The 20,411-nt window shown below is 36.5% G+C and overlaps 1 protein-coding gene across 1 annotated transcript in view; it reads right to left on the bottom strand.

The window, feature by feature from the left end:
* Positions 1-9,909: 9,909 nt before the first annotated feature.
* Positions 9,910-20,411, bottom strand: part of Ube2u (ubiquitin conjugating enzyme E2 U) — a 32,944-nt gene continuing 22,442 nt past the window's right edge. Inside the window, exons 7-8 of the mRNA XM_026408727.2 lie at positions 18,459-18,547; positions 9,910-9,995 (exon numbers count right to left, since the gene is read on the bottom strand). Of these exons, the coding sequence (XP_026264512.2) occupies positions 9,910-9,995; positions 18,459-18,547 (175 nt within the window). The remainder of the gene's footprint in view (positions 9,996-18,458; positions 18,548-20,411) is intronic.

The raw sequence follows: 20,411 nt of genomic DNA, 5'->3' as shown, positions 1-20,411 counted from the left end.
TTGGATTTTCAGATCAGGGATGTTCAACTTGTACCTGAATGGAATCCCCAAGGATGCCTAGGTATTAGAAAATAAAGAAGGGGAAGAAGAGTGTTTGGAGTAGGGGTATAGGGAAACAATGTACTTTTCAAAAAGTTTTTAAATGATGCAGGGAAGAAAGAATGATGACCCACTGGCTCAGTGTGGCGTTTAGGGTATGAGGGGAGAGTGGTAAGAGATGTTCCTGAAAAAGTAGGCACATATTAAGCGTCGGGGACTTTCTATGTCAAAAAGTATATTTTTTTCCTGAAGGAAATGGGAAATAAAATAGTTTAGACCTGGTGAAAATATAAGCAGATCTGAGCTATAGAAACCAGTGTGACAAAGCATGGACAGATGTTATTGTTATCATTAATGTAACTAAATGATCTCTTCCACGGATGCCAATGGTGGGAATGTTGGGACAGAGTGAAGAGGGGTAGAAAAGTCATGGAGGAGTGAAAGTAACGCTGCAGAAACAGCATCTGGTCAGTCCTTGTAGGTCCCCTGAGGTCTAGATGAAGGACTAGCTGGAGTCAGGGTGGTAATTTGTGGGAGGGTTTGAGTGGTATATGAGAGTGTGAGGAGTAGCTGCTGAGAGCTGTGAAGCAGGACTGCAAGAATCACTGAGCCTATTACAATAATAAAATAGTAAAAGGACACTATTGTACTTAACAGATAGGTGACAAGAAAAAACGGTCACTAATACTTTCCAGGACTTACCAGTTTACAAAGAATTTTGACACACACGGAGTCCTTTAGTCACAAGGGTCCTGTGAGATGGGGCAGGATATAGAAACTAATATTTACAGAAAATCTTTTCTGCAACCAGTATCAAGTGAGGAGGAAGGAACTGCTCAGAAGTTAGGTAACCTTGACGTAAGTACACAGAGCTGGGACCTAAATCCAAGTTTTCTGATCCCAAGGGTGATGGCTTTCCCTCCATACCAGCTGACTTTCGCTCTAGGTCACCAGCTCTCTCTATTGCGACTCAGGACTTGCCCCCAACCCATCTCCACAATTCTGGTAACTCAGCTAACATGGTTCCTTTCTTTTCAGCCATATTGCCTGTGGGTCCAAATCTACCATGAGTTTTAGGGGTCAGTTAATGACGACTTTGTTCTGGCTGTTTCTTTACACTTTGAAACTTGCCTCATAGTTTCAAGCCTATTATAAAGGGTAGTAAGCTTGAACATATAAGTCATCCAATTTTGTGTGTGTGTGTGTGTGTGTGTGTGTGTGTGTGTGTGTGTGTGCTGGGGATTGAACCCAGGGCCTTGTGCATGTGTGGCAAGCACTCCACCAACTGAGCTATATCCCCATCCCTGAGTTGAAGCAATCTTAGAGGAGAACACAAGAATTAGGTCCCCTGTATTCAAATGTATTTCAGCTGAAAAAAATTTAATTTATTATTATAGTATTTTAATTGTAAAAACAAAAAACAAATAGGCTGAATCCGGTTTACCTGGAGTTGGCCAGAGAGGCTTTTCAATTGAATCATGGACTTGGTGAAGCATTTTGTTTTCTCTAGCAAGATGAGACTTGGTAGCAGCATACCTACAAAGGGAAAAGGAAAGAAAGAATCTGAATTCCCAAATGAATTTTGAGAAGTGTATATTACATCCGAGGAAAAGAAATCTAACAAATTAGACAGAAAAGCAAAAAACAGACTTTGAGCATAGAACCATTCTGAGTGCTGATGAATAATAAAGTGAAATTATTTCAATATGTGGTTTCCAAAACAAATAGTAGTTAGGAAAATAAACAAACATGATATAAAATTGATATTGTAAAAGTAATGAAAACATCATGTGATACAGCAAAGAATATTAGTTTCCTATGGCCACCACAATAAACTAACACAAACTTAGTGACTCAAAATATGGTTATTTCCCCCTTAAGATATATTCTACGTAGATATATTCTAAGACCCCCTGCATTGGGTCAGTGGGTGTCAGAAATTATAGGTGGTACCAAAGCCCATTATGTTTCTCCTATACATGCATGCTTACACTTAATATCTTTTCTATCTTAACTAGTTATTATTTACTATGGTCATAACATCTGCAGTTTGAGATACAAAAGAAAACCTGGGACAAATTTCTTTTTCCTTCTTTACAATTTCACAAATAGAAGATTTGGTTTTACTGTAAGATCTTAGCCCCAACATATGATCTTTTTGTCTTTCTTATTAAGTCCAGAACATTAGCTAGACACGATGGTGCATGCCTGTAATTTCAGGAACTAGGAAAGCTAAAACAGGAGGATCACAGGTTTGAAGCTAGCCTGTGCAACTTCATGATTTTTTTCTCAAAATTAAAAGAAATTTTAAAAATTGGGGGTGGGGACTGGAGATGTAGTTCAATGGTAGAGTGCCCTTGGGTTAAATTCCTATGCCCAGTATAGGGCATGCGCGCGCGCCCACGCGCGCTCTCTCTCTCTCTCTCTCTCTCTCTCTCTCTCTCTCTCTCTCACACACACACACACACACACACACACACACACACACACACATAAACACACACACACACAAAAGAAGAACTTTCAGTTTTCACTTAAAAGAAGAATTTAGACATTAATTCTAGTTGTTCCCTGGTATTTCACATACCTTCTTTTCACATACATTTCTTTTTTTTTTTTTTTAAATCATCTTTATGGGTTTTTTTTTTTTTTAAGCTACTTGAGTATATTTTGTAAGATGCAGAATACCTGCCTTAGGGCCCATATCTACTAATTCCATCATCTTTATCACTTATGAATCTATGCCAATTGATTCTTTCTCTCTGGTCCTGAGTCACATTTTCCTGCTTATTTGCATGACATGATTTTTTATGCAGTGCTGGAAACAGCAAATTTTACATTATTCGGTGCTGAATTTTTGTTATATTCCTATAAATATGTTTGTGCTCTGTTCTGGAATGCAATTTGGTATCTTTTGAATCCTTTTTGTTTTTGTTGTTGTTTTTTTTTTTTTTTTTTTTTTTTTTTTTATTTTTGGCACCTGGGAGTGAACACAGGGTACTGAACCATGGAGCCACATCCCCAGCCCTTTTTATTTTTTGAGACAGACAGAGTCTTGCTAAGCTGCTCAGGGCCTTGCTAAATTGCTGAGGCTGGCTTTGAACTTTCCTCCTGCCTCAGCCCCCAGGGTCACTAGGATTACAGACATGCACACTCCGCTCTGAATCCGTTTAAAACCGTCACAGCTTACTTTTAAACTTTTTGTGGTTCAAAGATAGCCTTTATCTGAGGGCTAATTTGGTTGGCCCCATGACCAAGACATGACCCTTCTGAAATCTAACCCATGTCCCTTAAATTATGAGGTCTCTAGCTAGCAGGAACACAAATAATTTTATAAGCATAGATTTTGTGAACCTTTCACTTAAAAAAAAAATCCTTAGGATTTCGTTTTGTTTTATTTTCCTCAGGGCAAACAGGGCTTTAGGAAATAGCCTAGCATGATTTATACCTTTTCCCCTCTACCAGTCAGCCTTTGTCTTCAGAATAATATAAATATTATTATCTCCTTTTTAAAAATTCACTCATTTGCCTTTATATAACTGAAAATACATGTTTTGCATGCAAAAAATCTTTCATGTCACTAAAGAAATGCAAATTAATGCCTACAATGAGAAAAACCTTAGCCGCTGGTTCATTTTTAAATTCTTTCCTAAATTTGGCAGCACTGTGAATTGCAACTTGTTCTTGAAAAGCAGCTTTATGTGCATAGCAAGAGTCATAAAATTGATTGTATCCTTCCATTAGTAGCCCAGCTTTTGTTAACATGTTCTAAGGGAACTTCTAGACATCCTCATTTTACCTTTCTGGTAAAACACAATCTAGTAAGTCTCTGGGGAGTAGGTACCTCCTTCCTCTCACCTCTGGGAGGACGACCTTGTGGGGAGCCAGGGAAGGCATCAAATTCTTCTGGTCCTAGGGGAGGGGGCTGAGGGAACTTGAAAGATTAGGGAGAGGGAGGGAGACAGAGGGGGAAGAATAAAAGAGAAGATGGAAGGAGAAATGGAGGGAAGAAAGGAAGGAAAGAAAGAAGCAGGGGGAGTCCCCTCAAAATGTGGGAGAGAATCAAAGAAGCAGTTTCTTAGGGAAAAAAATGTTTCATATGCATTTTTACTTATATCAAAACCCTCTTTGAGGCATGGGGAAGAAGGGAAGCAACCTTAAGCTACGATGTTTATAATATAAGAGGTTCCACCAAATTCTGTGCTCTAACCAGAAATCACAGCAGTTTGGGTTACATTCTGAGAGAAAATTTGATGAAATGAATTATTTCCATAAAAGGGGACCAAAAAATATAGATTTCATGTTTAAAAAATAGTTGAAAGAATTGGATTTGCTTATTCTGAAAAAGAAAAAAAATAAATAGGAGAAAAATATGATAACTATTTCCTAAGACTGAAAGGGCAATTACACAAACCAGAAATGGCCTTATTCGTGTTGTTTCAAAGAATAAGTGGCATACTTTCTTTTCTTGTATAAAATCCTTTCAATCATGCCTTATGTCCATCCCCAAAGCCATCGCAGGTCCTCAGTATCAGACATGGTGCCTGGCACACTTGGGACAGCAGTGAGTGTGGCTTTGGGTTGGCAGGGTTAAATTTCAACTCTGTTACTAAATGTGCAACCTTGTGGAATCTTATTTTTTAACTTTTTATGATATGTTCTTCATAAAGTGAAGATAATTCTCATTTTCTGGACAATTTTGCAGACAAATGAGAATTTGGAATGGTTGATACCGTAAGGTGTCAAGTTGTAACCTAGAAGAAACAGTAGAGCTGTTTGAATGCTTGTTACTGAGCTCCCTGTATCTAAAAACATCCAAGCAGAGCCAAAGTAATTGCCTGGTAGAAATTATTTTTTAAAGGGATTTTTTTCCCTTTGTCTATATGTATTTTTAAACATAGTGTTAATTCCCTTTTTAGTCACAAGATGGCACTCAAGTTTTAATCTTTGGGGAATAAAAAAATTCCTAAAAATTGCATTAGATATAATTTTGTAAATCTATAAAAACAATGTTTAAATTCAATACCCCTAAAAGGATAACACATACATTAAATGAAAGTACTCAGCATGAATTTTTTCCATACTCCAGGAGAAAAGGGAATCAAACTTAAGCATACTAAAAGAAAGATGACATGTTTTTGGAAGTTAAAACACATATTCACAAAATCAGACACTAAAGCAACTTAGAAATAGTATACGTTTTAGCTCCTTAATTTATAAAGACAACTACAACCAGAGTATATTTCATAAACATAAGAAAGTTTTATATTAGTATTTCATACAGCAGATGGTAATTGTTTTTCCATGAACAAAAAGGGAAGCAACATTGTTAGATAATAAACTGTGGTGTTGACAAAAAGTAAAAAAAAAAAAAAAAAATTCCACAAAAGGCAGATTCTTATTTGTGCATGCATGCAGTTGAGTGGGCCATGATTTTACACTTACCTGAAAATTTTAAGCAAAAGTACATATTAGTAGGCAAGTAGGAAATACTTGTTTTAATTTTTAAACAAAATTTGCATTTATCAATAACCTCAGGCAAGCTCTCGTTAATCTCTTTGTGCCTAAATTTTTTCTGTTGGTAAACCATAAATAACATTCACTTCTAGTTTTACAGAATTTTCAAGAGGGAAGTGTCAGGAGTGGCAACTTGGTTGAAAGGGGGAGCGAGGAGCCTTCCTTGAAGCTATCACCAGGGCCAGCCAAGTGGTGTGACTTGGAGTAGAGGTTAATTGGTTGTTTGGAGTAGAGGCTAATTAGTTGTGGCTCTGAAGGAAGCGAAGGCTATATCACTCAGAAGCCTGGCTGTCTACTCCACAGCGGGGCCAGCAGCACCTCAGGAATGAAGAGAGCCTGGCACAGTGATGGTACTTTCCCATGTTACTACTTCCTGTTCCCTCTACACCTCCGCTTATGGGCAAGAGCAATGTTCTTCTCTAAAGCTACACTGAATGTAAAACTCCACCAGAATTAGTAACTTTTCTTTAGAAAACTTGATGGCTGCCAAAACTTAGATGACTGATGCAGATTTCTCTGTTTTTACATAAGCAATCATTAACTGTGGAGCACAACACAATTTTATATGTGCATAAGCGAGAACACTCAAAAGAACAGCTTTCATTACTTTCTCTCACTATTTTTCTAAAGAAAATAAATACAATCTGCTGATTAGATTCCGGATTACATTCTTTCCTACATCTTGACAGAAAAGAAAAGCATTTGCAGGAAGATCCAAGAGACAGTCAAGGCACCGGGAAAGAAAAAAAAAAAAACAGTAGAAATGAATATAAAAAATGATTAGTTAATGAATATTTATGAACTGATTAGTATGACAGTCAGTATCTGTTAATAGTAACTAAAACATGTGTAAAGTTCCATAACCTGTCTAAAATATTCAAGATAGTAATTTATATTTCTAGTTTTTATTCCATTTATCACTATACCCTAATACTCCTAAAATAGAACAATAATCTCTCCATTAGAAGGGGGCCTTAATAGAAGTCTATAGCTAAATTTTATTTTTCCTAAAATTAACTGCTTTCACATTTAATCTTAAGGAGAAACAGGATAAGTATGTACCTTTCAAAAAACATTAGTTGAGTGCCTACTATTTGCCAGGCACCATGCTAAGCATGGAGAATGCAAAGGTATACCGATGGCCCTGTCCTGGTCACTCACTGTGAACAGAGGAATCTCTGCACCACAGTTTCTGAAAGAGACAAGGAAAGGGCACTACAGGAAGAGAGGACAAGGGACCTGGGGATGCCTGAGCATGCCAGGTACAGTTTCACAAAGAGATGTTTGAGTTGGATCTTCATGTCATGCTTGTGAAACACTTTGTTAGGAGCAGGGCAAGTGGAGGCAAAGAGAAGGAAAAGGAGCCACAGGCATCATGGGTCCTACCATAAATGAGGTCGTGGTAGGTGTTGTTTTCTAGCCTGACAAAATTTTGTAATCTTTATATATTTCTGACAGATGAGTTTTGTTCTCTAAAATGTTGGAAGCCTGACTTTCATCTTACCCTCTCTGCAAGAGCTAATGTTTCTGTACCATTCTGTATGGTTTTAAATGTATGATCTCATTCAAGAGATTCAGTGCACAACAACTTGGCCAGGTAGGTTACATTATCTCCATGTAATGGATGAGGAAACAAGCTCAGGGTGGGTAAGAATCTATCCCAGATCTGTCTGACTCCAAAGCCCATGCTCTTTCCCATGCTGCTTCCAAAGAAAGATTTTCCATCTGTGAATTGAACTACGGCCTCAGCAGAAAAGGTATGAATAACAGCACATCTTGTGAATACCTACCTTGTGCCAGACACCATTATAAGCATTTACATGTTTTAATTTGTATATTCTTCACAGCCTCTTTGTAGGAGAGGTATGCTTATTAACTGCTAACAGATACAGCTGAAGCCCAAAGAAGTCAGAGAACTCTCTCAAAGTCACAGAGCTGGTAATTGGCAGGGCCAGGACTCAGATCCAGGCAGTCTGGCTCTAGTGCCCTGAACTTATATACTCTATGCCCTGTCATTTAATTCAGACCAAATCCTAACTCTGGGTCACCAGAAAAGACACTGCTGAGAAACTTAGCTCAGGCAGAAGGCACAAATGGGGAAGAAATGTTAGGTCCCCAAGAGTAAGACAAATCTCATGTTGCTTAAAAGAATCAGGAATTGATTGATGAGGGTAGGGGAAGACTATAGGGGAGGACAAGACAGTGACAGAAGAGGAAAAAAAAAAGTCTTTTTCCTTTACACTATGCAAATAAAATATTCCTAATTTGCATTTTTCTGTTATTCTTAAACAGGAAATGTCAGTGCAAGGAAAGCATTTCAAATATATATTAAAGCAGAGATACTCAATAGCACATACTGTGTGTACAAACAGACCGATGATTCACTTACATAGATTTCCCCACATATTTGTCATTTAAGTCTCTATAAATTAGCCACTTCATCATACCTTGCATATTTTGATGCACACAAGACTTGTTCTGAAAAGAAATCTAATTTCACCAATCTTTAGATTTTTACTATACTTCTACACATTTGCAAGTTCAAATATTTATGCCACAATAAAATGTATCTTTTAAAAACCTTATTAAAAAGTTTTTTTTCTTTTGACTAATCACTTCCAAAATTCACAGGAATTTGATTTAAATATATTCTGATCATTTGATTTAAATATATTCTGATCATTTGATTTAAATATATTCTCATCAACCACCAGATGGCATAAGGTGTGAGAGTTTTATTCTGACAGGGTCACTGTGCACATGATAACTTGACCTATAACTTCAAAATAATGTACTTGGAAGAATGTTCTAGCACTCAAACAGCTCACAATTATTTTTGCCATATGTAGAAGTGGGTGAGTAAGTTGAAAATAACATGGTCCTACTTTTTCTAAACCTTTGGGTTCTGTGGGATACTGGTGTTACATAATGAATCAGTGATCAAACAAATAAAACAAAGCAGTTCCTTTAAGGGAAATAAAAAATGAAGTCATGTCAAAGCAAAATTAACCTCATATTCTAAGTAAGTGTCCTCAACTCTAAAGAAAATTGAAATTTGTCTTTAAGAGAAAAAACAAAACAAAAACACTTGTACTCATGTCTAAAAAAAAAAAAAAGAACTTATCTTCTGCCTATAATTTATCCTGAAAGTAGAAAAGTATCGAATTCAAAAGCTTTCCTCTGCTTTGGCTTGAAGATAAGTTGTTGCAGAGGTCACCTAGGGGGAAAAAAAAAGTCCAACTAAAACATCCAATCTGAACGTGAACGTTAAATAAAGGAAAGTTTATTTTAAGAACTGCAACTTCTACACAAATTCAAAATACAGCCCATTATTTTTATAGGTCCTGTATGTCCACCTAGAAAAAAGAGAGCAGAACTCTAGATAGGGCAGAAGGGTGGGAGAGGAAGGGAGGGGGCATGGGGATAGCAATGAGGATGGAATGTGATGGACATTATTATCCAAAGTACAGGTATAAAGACCCGAATTGGTGTGAATATACTTTGTATACAACCAGAGATATGAAAAGTTGTGCTCTATATGTGTAATAAGAATTAAAATACATTCTGCTGTCATATATAAATTTTAAAAATTAATTAAAAAAGGATTAAATGATAGATCAATAAAATAAAAAGGTAAATGATAAAAGATAAAATGAAATAAATTTTAAAATATCAAATTTTTCACTCCCCTGGTTTTATGTAGCATGTTTATTGAGCACCTTGAAAAAAAGACACACCAGAATAAGCAATGACTTCAACCCACTCAGTGCATAGAGGAGGGGTCTGTGCTCTGGCACGCCTGCCTTTAGGAGCTGAAAATCAAAAATGGATTAAATTCCCTTCCTTAATGTGGTCTAAGATCAAGGACTCCAAAGATATCATAATAATTTATTTTTGCATTTTACTACATACTTCCTCATTGGAGTTAATGTATTTGGTTCCTAAGTGAGAAATCTTTGGAAGAAAAAAAGATGCTTGGAGCTATGATAAGGGTGAAAATCTAATTGGTCTTATATAAACAGTTTTTTGTTTTGTTTTGTTTTACTATTTCTAAGTTGCATGTTGATAAAGACATGAACAAGAGGGGGTGGGAATAAGATAATTAAGGGGAAGGTGTTGTGAGATTTCTTCACTGTGGCTCACATAGTTTCCCCATCTTCAGCAGCCAATAGAGAAAAGATGTTTTCTACCTGGGTTCATATGAAAGGGAGAAATGATACTTTATTATTGTTTTTATGCTTTTAAGTTGTTATTTCCAAGAGTTTCTTCTGATGTTTCAGCTAGATAATAGAAAGTGGAATGATGGATATTTCAAATTAATAGAATAATACCATTCAAGGCATTTGAAATTTCTTACTTTAACTTCCATTCTTTAGGATGTCCTTTATCAGTTTTCTTCCATTTATAATACTCTCCAATGAAATGTGGATCTCCAAGCACTGAAATTAGAGTATTAAAATAAGGAGCTATGCATAGATTCTTTAACAACTGTTAAAAGTTGAAAATAACTCATTTCTCATTAAGTCATTACAGGGCAATGATATATACCATATAGATCAAATCATGTTACAATGCTCAGAAACTTTCCAAATTTCTTTCTTTTATTGGAACTTTGTAATATTCAATATTATTTGAAATGAGTAGGTTGTGAACCAAAAGTTGTTTTCATTATAATGATATTTGTTTATATATCATTTATGTTGTTAAATAAAATTTATGGGAGACCATTGTTTCGGGCTGAGATCTCGCACTAGGCCCCAACAGACCAAACCAAAATCCCCAGTACTATGCAGTCAAACTGAAACTTTAAGAAAGAAGGAAAATTCCCAAAATGACCAGTTCCACCCACCAACCAAAACTAAAGATCCACGGAACCACTCAGAAGGGACCCAATAAACCAGAACCTGCATTGTGAATAACCAATCCACCTTTTTTCTTATCTTCTTTTCCACTTTCTGTAGTACTAGGGGATTGAACCCAGGACTTCATACATGCTAGGCAAGTGCTCTGACCACTGAGTTACAGCCCTAGCCCATTTTATTTTTTGAGATAGGACCTTGCTAAATTGCCCCAGCTGGCCTCAAACTTGTGATCCTCCTGCCTCAGTCTCCTGAGTAGCTGGGATTATAGGCATGCATCACCACGCCTAGCCCAATCTTCTTTTGGCATTATTGTTCCCTTGTTCCTGTTCTAGCTGCCTTATAAAATCAACCTGCTTGGCCATGCCCCGTGGAGCACTTAGTTATTCTTTAGAAGAAATGCTACCTGGTTCATGAATCACTAACAAAAGTCAATGCGGTCATTAAATTTGCTGAAATTTTGGTTTTTGGCAATAGTAATAAAGATAGTATTAAGAGAACTCATATAGCCAGGCACAGTGGCATGTGTCTCTCTAATCCCAGCTATAAAGGAGGCTGAGGCAGGAGGATTGTGAATTTGAGGCCAGCCTGTGTAACAATGTGAGATCTGCATATTAAATAAAAGATGTCTCATAAAAACCACAGACACTGTAGTTTAACAAGTTTCTAATTTAGCATTCAAGTTGAAAAATTAAATATTGGAGTTGGAAGGGACATTGCAGATCTTGATCTTTCACAAAGCAAGAATATCAAACATATTCATCAAGATCTGACCTTTGCCAATGACAGAAAACACTCCATTGTGTTGTTGGGAAGCTGCCCATTCTTTTGGCAGATACAATAATGAGGGCTACGATTTCCTCCCTTCATCTGAGTGCTGCAAATTACCATTGATCCTCGCTCTGACCTCTGGAGCAATAATGAGTAGGCTGGTTCCTTTCCCAATAGGACAGAGCCTTCTAATATTTGAGGATAGCTCTCAAGGAAGTCTCAGCTCCTTCAACTTCTTCTTAGGACATGATGTCCTAGAGACAACCATCTTCATCATTCTGATGGCAAACTTTGTTGGTGTTTCTGTTAAAATTTATGTACAGGGCTGGGAGAGCAGCCCAGCGTTAAAACACATGCCTAGCATGCAACGAGGTCCTGGGTTCAATTCCTAGCACTCACGCACGTGCATGCACACACACACACACACACACACACAGTCCATAAATGGATCAGGATTTTGATTTAATCTGAATAGCAAAGATGCAAGTGGAATTACTACCTCCCTTGATTTGTGTGCTACACTTATATAATGTTGGCTTAATTTGCAGTCACATTACAATCACTGGCTTATAAGTTTGTGATTGATTATAAACCTTATGTCTTCAATCAATTCACATCAAATTTATTGAAAACCTAATATGATTAAGACATTAGTAAATTTTACATGAAATATCTCACCTTGCACAAAACTCAACTCAAAGTGGATTAAGAACCTAGACATTAGAACAGAGACCTGAGTCTACTAGAAGAAAAAGTAGGCCCAATTCTCCATCATATTGGCTCACACAGACTTCCTCAACAAGACTCCTAAAGCACGAGAAGTAAAATCAAGAATCAATAAATGAGATAGCATCAAACTAAAAGGCTTCTTCACAGCAAAGGAAACAATCGAAAACATGAACAGAGACCTTACAGAATGGGAGAAAATCTTTACCACCATTACCTCAGAGCACTAATCTCTAGGATATACAAAGAACTCAGAAAACTTAACAGCAAAAAAACAAATAGCCCAATTAATAAATGGGTAAGGGAGCTAAAGAGACACTTCACAGAAGAAATACAAATGGTCAAAAATATATAAAAAAATGCTCAACACCCCTAGCCATTAGAGAATTGCAAATTAAAACTACACTGAGATTCCATCCCACTCCAGTCAGAATGGCAATTATCAAGAATGCAAGTAACAACAAATGCTGGTAAGTATGTGAGGGAAATTGCTGGTGGGACTGAAAATTGGTGCAACCACTCAGGAAAGCAGAATACAGATTCCTTAGAAAACTTGGGATGGAGCTACCATTTGACCCAGTTATCCCACTCCTCGCCATATACCCAAAGGACTTAAAATCAGCATACTATGATAATGCAGCCACATCAATGTTTACATCAGTTCAATTTCACAATAGCCAAGCTGTGGAACCAACCTAAGTGCCCTTCAACAGATGAATGGATTAAGAAACTGTGGTATATATACAATGGAATAGTACTCAGCCATAAGAATGAAATTATGGCATTTGCTGGTAAATGGAACTGGAGAATAGCATGGTAAGTAAAATAATCTAGTCTCAATAAACCACAGGCGGAATTTTCCCTCAGGTATGTGGATGCTAATCCACAAGGGAGGGGAAGATTAGAAGTACTTTGGATTAGACAGAGGGAAATGAAGGGAAGGGGGTGAGGATGGAAATAGGAAAGACAGTAGAAGTAGACATAACTTTCCCATGCTCAAGCATGAATATACAACCAGTGTAATTCCACATCATGTTCAACCACAGGAATGGATTCAAAATTGTAATGGGTTGCACTCCAGATATGTATAATATGTCAAAATACACCCTACTGTCATGTATATCAAAAAACAACAAACATAAAAATTTTAAAAGAAAATTTGACTCCACATTATGTACAACCACAAGAATGGGATCCTAATTACAATAAGTTATACTCCATGTATGTATAATATGTCGAAATACACTCTACTGTCATATATATCTAAAAAGAACAAATTTTAAAAAATGAAAAAGTATGGTAGGATATAAAAGTTAATGAAGGACTGAATAAAACTTTCTGAAAATAGAACATACAAATGGGGAAAAAATTTGAACTATTTATTTGAATTTAAGTTCCTATTTTAGAAGACAGAAGATCTTCAATAACCATACTCTTTTTTTAAAAAAAACAGAGAGAGAGAGAGAGAGAGAGAGAGAGAATTTTTGAAAAATATTTATTTTTTAGTTCTCGGCAGACACAACATTTTGTTTGTATGTGGTGCTGAGGATCGAACCTGGGCCACACGCATGCCAGGCGAGCGCGCTACCGCTTGAGCCACATCCCCAGCCCGAAGTAATATACTTTTGATGGGACTCTTCATTGTGCTTTGTAAAAATTTTAAATTTACTCTCTTGTGAATGCTATTTCCTTTTGAGGTTTCTATTCAAGAACAATACATATCTTTTCTTTTAAAAAATGTTTGGCCTACATTTCATATTTGAATATGTATGGCGGGCAGTCTCTTCCTTATGTATTAAAAAACCCAAATGGCAAGGTCATCTTTCTTGAAGAGTCCCATCAGTTTTATATCATCGACTCGTTTTCTCCTTTGCTTTCTCTCACACCTGAGTGGAAAATGCCACAGTACTTTGTACAAACTTTCATTTTAATGATTCTCATATTTTATCCCTTCCCTTATCTCCCACTGCCTTCCTGTAAACTTCTCTAAAGGCTGATCACAGTGTGTATCTTCACATCCCCACACTGTCAACCGTCTAGATACAGACGTTCAGTGAATGATGCCGACTGGAGGAAATGGTGAAGGTACGAGGGCAGGGGAATGGCAGAGAAACAAAGAAGAAAAGATAAGTGAAATTTTAGCAGAAGTTGAAATTCCTTTCTACCACTTCTCACCACCTGGCTTGGGGCTTCTGTTTTTAACAAATTTTCTAGAAGTTGAAATTCCTTTCTACCACTTCTTGCCCCTATGGCGGCAGTCTTATAATCTGTGGTTGAAAAGCATCCTCTCAATTATTTCCATAAAATAGGTTCATTTTCTGTTGTGCCTTCTAAGGCTTACTGGGCATTGTTTCCACTCTGGTGTGTGTTTGTGTGTGTGTGTGTGTTTTATGATGCTGGGCATCAAACCCAGCTACCCTTTGCTACTCTGGGTTTTCATGACACCCTTTCTGTCCAATATCAGTGGAAGTTGACCTGAGATTTTCTGCCTGCTGGGAGTGTCACATTCAAGGAAAATAACAGTTCCAACTTGCCTCAGTGTGTCTTATTAGCATAAGACAAATGCTGTCTTGTGCTAATCATGGAGCAAATTAAAGCAGGGTGGCATGCTTTTGTCCATCAAAAGAAGTGGAAGACGAGGAGCACAGAGTTGAGAGACTATCCTGAACTCACTCACTTGTTTGTGGCCAACTAGGACAGGGCTGAGTTGCTAACTTGTGACATCATACTCTTCCCAGCAGAACCTTCCCAGTCTGCATTGTACTCACTTGGGAGCTTTAAAAAATGATGACTGCCTGGTCCTTCTCCCAGAGATCCTAATGGAATTGGTGTGGGGTGTGCCCTTTATGTTGGAATTTTTACAAGCTCCTCAGGTGGTTCTAATGAGCAGTCAAGATTAGAACCACTGCCCTGGAAACAGACAGACTCCCTCTTGCACCTAAAGGCATTTGGGAGACACCTGCTGAGCCTCACTGCAGGTTCAAACACTCAAAAGTTAATGAAAGACTCCTAGGGTGAAGGCAAGCATCCCCCTGATGCTCCAGGCCGTTTGGTTTGTCTTGATGACGGCAAACAAACTTTGGGATGCCTACATTCAATATTACAGATCACACTTGTCTGAGGGAATTCTTTTCCCTCACATAAACATTTCCTTATGGAGATCATTTTCTGTTGTTAAGGAGCTGTTGCCCACAACCACATGTATTGGTTTGTTCTCTGCCAAACCTTTTATTAGCCATTCCATAGTGATGGACAGAGAACAGTGGGTCATTGGTTCATTTCCCTATATGAGTGCCTGTGATTATGAACAAAAAATTATAATTATTGATAAAAGTTTTGCCTATATTGCAGAGATGAATTTAAATCTCATACTATACAGAGATAACTTGCTGTCTTAAAGACAGTGTAGTGTGATAGAGTAACACATGAGGAGTCAAAGGATATGGCTCCAGTATTTGGACCACAGCCTTCTTAATTAAGAATAGGCACATTTATTGAGCACCAAGTGCTAGTCGTGTTGTAAATGTTTCAACCCTATGAAGTATGTGCTGTGATTATTCTCACTTTGTAGATGAGGGAACGTGGACACAGAGAGTGGGAAACTTACCCAAAGTCATACAGCTAGTAAATTGCAAAGCCAGAATTAAACCCTGGCAGTCTGGCTCCAGAATTTACCTTCCTTACCAAAATATGGTATTCTCCCTCCCATGTATGATCTTAGTTAAATTACTTAGCTTCTCCTGGTCTTGGTTTTCTGTAAAACAGGCTAATAATAATAATAATAATACCTAACTCATAGGGTTGATATACCACATGCATGCCATATATGTGTTTGATGAATATTGCTTGGATAAATGAATTAAACGATGATATGCTGGAGTGATTCAAAACTTAATTTAGGTGGGCACATTCTATAAACTGTGTTATGCCAGAACAAACTTATTATGGCATCAATGACTATGCAGGTATTTGTGCACAAAGGTATGGGAAAGTGTTAATCCCCCAAATAAAAATATAACTACTCATCGTTCATAAAACATACAGCTCTTAAAAGATGCACAAGAGTTTAATAATCTTACCATTGAAAAGAATATAACTGTAGAAAATGAAGTTATTAGAAGTCTCCCTTTCATTTCTGAGTCATTGAAGAAGCATTCTATAATCTACAAGTTTAATCTTTATTATTGCCAGGAAATTAGGCCATTAAAAAAGATAGTGTTGGATCTCATCCAGCTGAACTATCAAAAGACAAAATGGCCAGCAGCACATGTAAAGTTTACATTTAATTTTTTTAAATTAAGTGCTGGTTATTATTAAAGGTGAGCCCTTGAAACAGTCTTATAACAATTCCATGGGGCAAGAAGAGGCAGAGTGGCTGAAATCTTGCACCAAGTGCTAGATTTAAAGTCTCAGAAATTCTTCTGGGCTAGCAACAACCATTACCAGCTATTGCCTTTACAGTGAGGGTTGGATTACGTAGTTGGTTAGTGAAAAATGTAGAAACAACAAAATTAAAAATCTGGGGGTCAAACTCCTTGAGGAAGAAACTGCACTTTTCAATTATTCTTTATTGCAAGACAATCATTCCCGAATCTCCTTAAGGCGTGGCATGTGCTTCTATCATTTTTTTCTCTAGCAGTTTGGAGTTTCTAAGTGCCCTATATATTTATATAAAGTAGCATCCTGTAACAGTTTGTTTTTTGATTGAAGGAATTTGATTTGGAGTCATTCCCTGGAGTGTATCAACAAATGTCTCTTACCACCATGTTTGTGCCACTAAGTGGCTTTTGCCCCTAAAATGCATCTCTCTCCTCAGTGTCTCATGTGTAGTAAGGTACTCAAATATGTTTGATGAATTGACTAAGTAGCACCTGACCACAAGTCTTTGAAATTAAACATTCATGTATTCTAGTACCAGAAATAATAAAAATTCTTTATACTGAGAGAGTTGCAAAAATCTGTTTATCTTAAAGAGCCATAGCTTAAGGTGTAGCTCAGTGGCACAGCATTTGCTTAAGGTGCTCAGGTTCCTAGGTGCCATACCCAGTATAACAATAAGTAGTTCAGTGATAGAGTAGTTCAGTGATAGAGTGCTTACCTACCCTGTGCAAGGCCCAAATACCAAAATAATAATAATAATAATAAGAAGAAGAAGAAGAAGAAGAAGATATTTTTAAAGCACCTTAAATTATTTTCCACCACTAATCTATGAGTAAGTGAGGATGGTAATAGGTAATGAATAATCACAAAATAATTAGTATCCAACCTTTTGAAAGATATGTTATTTCTTAAAAATTATGTATCTCACTTTTGGGGGTATTTGCTCATTGTAATATTATTTTTTGTTCTAATTCTAAATCTAACAACTTTTTGTAATAGTTAGGAAACTGTCATGATGATGAGATGAAATATTAAAGAGACTCCAAATTAAGGCTCATGGAGTGGAGCTGAGTAGAAGCATTCATAATATTCTAAGATAAATCAGTCAATAAGGTTTAATGAGAGAGACTGAGAGGAATAAAAACAGATTACGGTTTTGGCAAGAAAATATAAAAACAGTGATCTCCCACTGACCAAGAGAGGGAATTCAGAAGACAGAATAGGGTGTGGGGCAAGAGGATGCATTCACTTTGGGACATATTTAATATGACCTGCTCATGATGCATGTAGATGAGATGTCCAATGCACAGTTGTTAATGTAGAATTCAGAAGAGGGCTCTGCTTGAGATGTGGCTTTAGGCTACTGCAAAACATGGCAGTAGAAGAGGCCTTTCAGAGAGAAGGTAGAAAGCATTGAAAAAAGAAGCTATTTTTAAGGAAAAAGGCAGAGGAGTGCTCAGAAGAAGAAAATCATGGCTGTATGGTATCATATAAAGCCAGGAGAACATAGCTGATGAGAGTTTGAGAGATGGACTAAAAGTTCCCCCTGAATCTTAGGAAGTCACTCTACTAGCTTCAGAATGCACCATCGTGTCAGTAGGCTGAGGCAAATTCTTAACCCACTTAGATCCAAATAATGAAACAGTTATCTAAGAATCCAGTGAAATGGAACTGGAAAGGTGTCCAGCTCTTGCGTTCTCTTTTTGTTCTGTATGTGTGATGATAACAGCTGATTTTTCCTCTTAGACTGATATAATCAAACACCCCTAGGTTCTTACGTTTTTCTCTCTGAATTTCTACTTAATTCTTCCTCTGGCTTAAAGGATAATTGTGTTTAGTATTTTAAAGTCTCCTCCTGCTGCAAAGCTTTCTTTCTGGGGTGAAGGGAGTTAGATAAACCTCATAAAATTAAGAACTTCGTCTTCTATTCTTCCAATTGCCTATCTTTCCTTCTTGGCTTTTAATCAGACTTTAGTTCAGGGCTCCACACAAAAGAGGAACTAAATTAATAGTTGTTGAATGAATAGTATATAGATCCAGCAGACAAGTTTATTGCTCTTACATAGCAGATATGTTGCAATTAGCCTTTGAAATCAAGACAAGCTGAGAATAATGAACAAATGAATATACACCAAAAGGACAGAGGATAAGGCAAGATCACCTTACGTGGAGCTCTGTAGGATTCTGTCGCTTTGGATGTGGCTATTCTAGACCATGTCTTGTAGTAATCATTAAATGAGATGGATTTAATTGATCTGAAAATATAAATAAAAATCAGACAATGAGTAGTTTGTAAATTTGCTTTTCAAAATTTATCAGAGCGGGGGCTGGGGTTGTAGCTCAGAGGAAAAGTGCTCACCTAGCATGCATGAGGCTCTGGGTTCAATCCTCAGCACCACATAAAAATAGAATAAAGGTATTGTGTCCACCTGCAACTAAAATATAAATATTTAAAAAAAATTATCAGAGTGGATCATTCAGATAACATCTTGTCATAAGACATTGGACTGATTTGCAAATTCTAACAAACAATTCTCCTTTTTTAAAAAAACATTTTTTTGGTTGTTGTTGGACACATGCCTTTATTTTATTTATTTTTATGTGGTGCTGAGGATTGAACCCAGCACCTCGCACATGCTAGGCAAGCACTCTACCACTGAGCCACAACCCTAGTCCCTCTAACAAGCAATTCTAATATGTAAATCTAACAGATGAATTTCACCCTCAGATGAATACAAATAACAGAAAAGAAAATTGTCCAAATCATTTATTAATGAACGTAAGTGTGCACCCATATGAATAAAAAGAAAAATATAGGTTTATGACCTCTATCTTACATATAACAATAAAAGAGAACTTTAAGCAAAGTATTATTCGTATACATTTTCTCATTCTGCAGTATACAGATTTCTTGCATTTTATATCAAAATTCAATAAAATCACCTTTATTTCCTCCTTCTTAATGAGGAGAATTTTTTTAGTTTTATTTTTACAGTTCTGGTCATTTTAAAAAAAGAAAAAAAAACCTAACTCATTTTTAATCCTCCTGCCTGTACTTTTCCTTCCCTTTGTCAATATTACTATGTTCTAATAGGAGGGCAAAGATCATCATAAAGTATTAAATGGGCACTGCAAAACAATCTCTTAAACAATTGCATTTCCAAGTATTTTTACTACAAACTTTTTGAATGCAGAAATTCTTAACAATCTATAAACAAAATATTGCTTAGAGATATTTTTCAGATGTGTGAAAACATCTATGTAAGTCATTCACCAACTGAATGACTTACATGGATGTTTAAATATTAAATGTAAACTGTTTTATGCTTGTTTTCTGATTTTTAAGTTCCTAGCTCTTTGAAAAAAGAAGCAATTTTTCATTTAGAATGGATATTTTAGCATTAATTTTTATAGATGAATCATAGGTACCTTGAAGTAAATATTTGACTCAATTTTGAAATTAATGGAGCAATATCTAAATGTGTTAATGCATTCATTTGTTTAAGTAACAATTACAGACACCTAGTTTTAAGACTAACATTTTTCAAATGTGTTATTACTTTCCCATTCACACTAAAGTAGAAATCTGAAACTTGGAAAAGATAAATTAATCATTACTATTATTACTTCCAGAGCTGCATGCTGTGATTTACCCCACTAAATGATATACTAAACTAACATTAATTTGCCAACGAAGTGTTTCGGCATTTGGCAACAGAGGTAACAAAATGAAAGGCTGCATTATATCTCCTGCGTGGAAAAGCTTGTGATCAATTTTCTGTCACAGATCATTTAGCAGACAACAATGACCCAAGAGGAAGGAAACTGTCAACACACTGTCTCGTGAAAAAAAAATACACCATCTTCAGGCACAATCGTCTCCGTTGTTTTTAGTCTGTTTGAAGACGACCCATGACCTTCTCCCTTCCCCAGGGTGTACTGTTCAATTTCAACTGTTAGCCTTCAGAGGCTTTTTTTTCCTTTCTTCTAGAATAATTAAAAATATTTCGCTAAAAGGTATAACAGTAGTTAGTTTGAACATAGAAAACAGAATATCTTAAACATTTGGAAATATTTGCATTTTCAATTATAGAGGAAATATCCCCCTTAAAATAGGGG

The sequence above is a fragment of the Urocitellus parryii genome, chromosome 11, assembly GCF_045843805.1.
Source record: "Urocitellus parryii isolate mUroPar1 chromosome 11, mUroPar1.hap1, whole genome shotgun sequence".
Classification (NCBI taxonomy): domain Eukaryota; kingdom Metazoa; phylum Chordata; class Mammalia; order Rodentia; family Sciuridae; genus Urocitellus; species Urocitellus parryii.
Note: the sequence above shows the minus strand (reverse complement) of the source record. Positions and strands in the feature narration are given on the sequence as shown.